This window comes from Monoraphidium neglectum (assembly GCF_000611645.1).
Source record: "Monoraphidium neglectum strain SAG 48.87 unplaced genomic scaffold scaffold00537, whole genome shotgun sequence".
Lineage (NCBI taxonomy): Eukaryota > Viridiplantae > Chlorophyta > Chlorophyceae > Sphaeropleales > Selenastraceae > Monoraphidium > Monoraphidium neglectum.
Window position 1 is genome coordinate 18,762 of NW_014013091.1, and position 1,264 is coordinate 20,025.

Below are 1,264 nucleotides of genomic sequence, written 5' to 3' on the forward strand. Positions count from 1 at the left end.
CACACACACACAAAAAAAACGTACCCCGTGCACGCACCTACACACCATGGCGGCCAGCGATATTGCACGTCTGCAATCCTGGGTTGTGCATTTGCAGCTCTGCCGCTCCACGCTGCGGCCCCGGCGGCGCAACCGCTGCGCTGCACTGCCGGGAGCGCATGGGGGTGGCTCCCAAGCCTGCAGGCAGCGCAGGCCTTTGCTATTGGGGTACTCCCGGTGGGCTGAGAACAGACACATCACAAACAACAGGTATGCACAGGAATTGATGATTTGCACAACGAGAATATGCGGACCTCTGATACCTCGTCGGCCCCCCCTCCCCATCCCTTATGCAGGGTGGGGCGCGAGGGGCAGCTGCTGACGCCGCAGGCAAAGGCGGCGGGCGCGGTGTCTGTGGTGCAGGCCCTGCACGACAGACTGGTTGTGCAGGGTGAGGGGGGGTGAGGGTGGGAGGGGCGCCGCGCGGCATCTTGTATGAGTCGGGGTGGCCTGACATGCTTGTAGGTGCCGGGGAGCGCGGTGCTTGGGTGGCGCCTTTGTGCCTCCGATGAAAATGCTAACAAGCAGAACGCACAGTGACCACACACACACACACACACATGCAACACACACACACACACACATGCAACACACACACACACACCTGCACGCACGTCACCCTCGCACGGACATGCGTTCATGTTCCATCCTCCCAAACACACAAACACATACACTCACACTGATTGGCCCCTGGCCCCTCCCACCTCAGACAAGATCCTGCCATGCGATGGCGGGCAGCGGTGGTTTGGTCAGGTGGCAAGCGGCTCTTACTACGGCTGGCGCAGCAAGTTCAAGCCCAACAAGCAGGACGAGACTAACAACGCAAACGAGCGGTGAGAAACTGTGTGCTGCATGTGTATTGGTGAGTTGTTGGTACAAATGCGTATGTGTTGTGCGGTTTCAGAGGAGTGGAGTCGGGTTTTGGGGCCAAGCACCAGACGTTGGCTCCCTAACGCGCATAGCCAAGCTGAAGGTTGGGTCAGCCTCGGTGAGGCCGGAATGGACGCATCGACATCGCACACGCGCGCGGCCCACGGCCCCTTTCTCATCGCACCCCACCCCGCGTGATCCCATCTGTGCGTGAAGTGCGCCTGTCGACGCCTCGGCTCTCCCCAAACTTTGCGACTTTGAAAGCTGCAAGCTCACATATTTGCAGCCCCGCCGCCGCCTGCCAAACTTCCGCCAACCGCCGCGCCCCTAAATCCTGCAGGCTGGACCACCTGTA

General features: G+C 60.6%; 1 protein-coding gene across 1 annotated transcript in view; it reads left to right on the forward strand.

Moving 5' to 3' along the window:
• Positions 1-1,264, forward strand: part of MNEG_4024 (hypothetical protein) — a gene marked incomplete at both ends in the record, with an annotated part of 8,765 nt that overhangs the window by 5,337 nt on the left and 2,164 nt on the right. The window contains 2 exons of the mRNA XM_014047500.1: positions 336-430; positions 749-872. Coding sequence (XP_013902954.1) covers positions 336-430; positions 749-872 — 219 coding nt within the window. The remainder of the gene's footprint in view (positions 1-335; positions 431-748; positions 873-1,264) is intronic.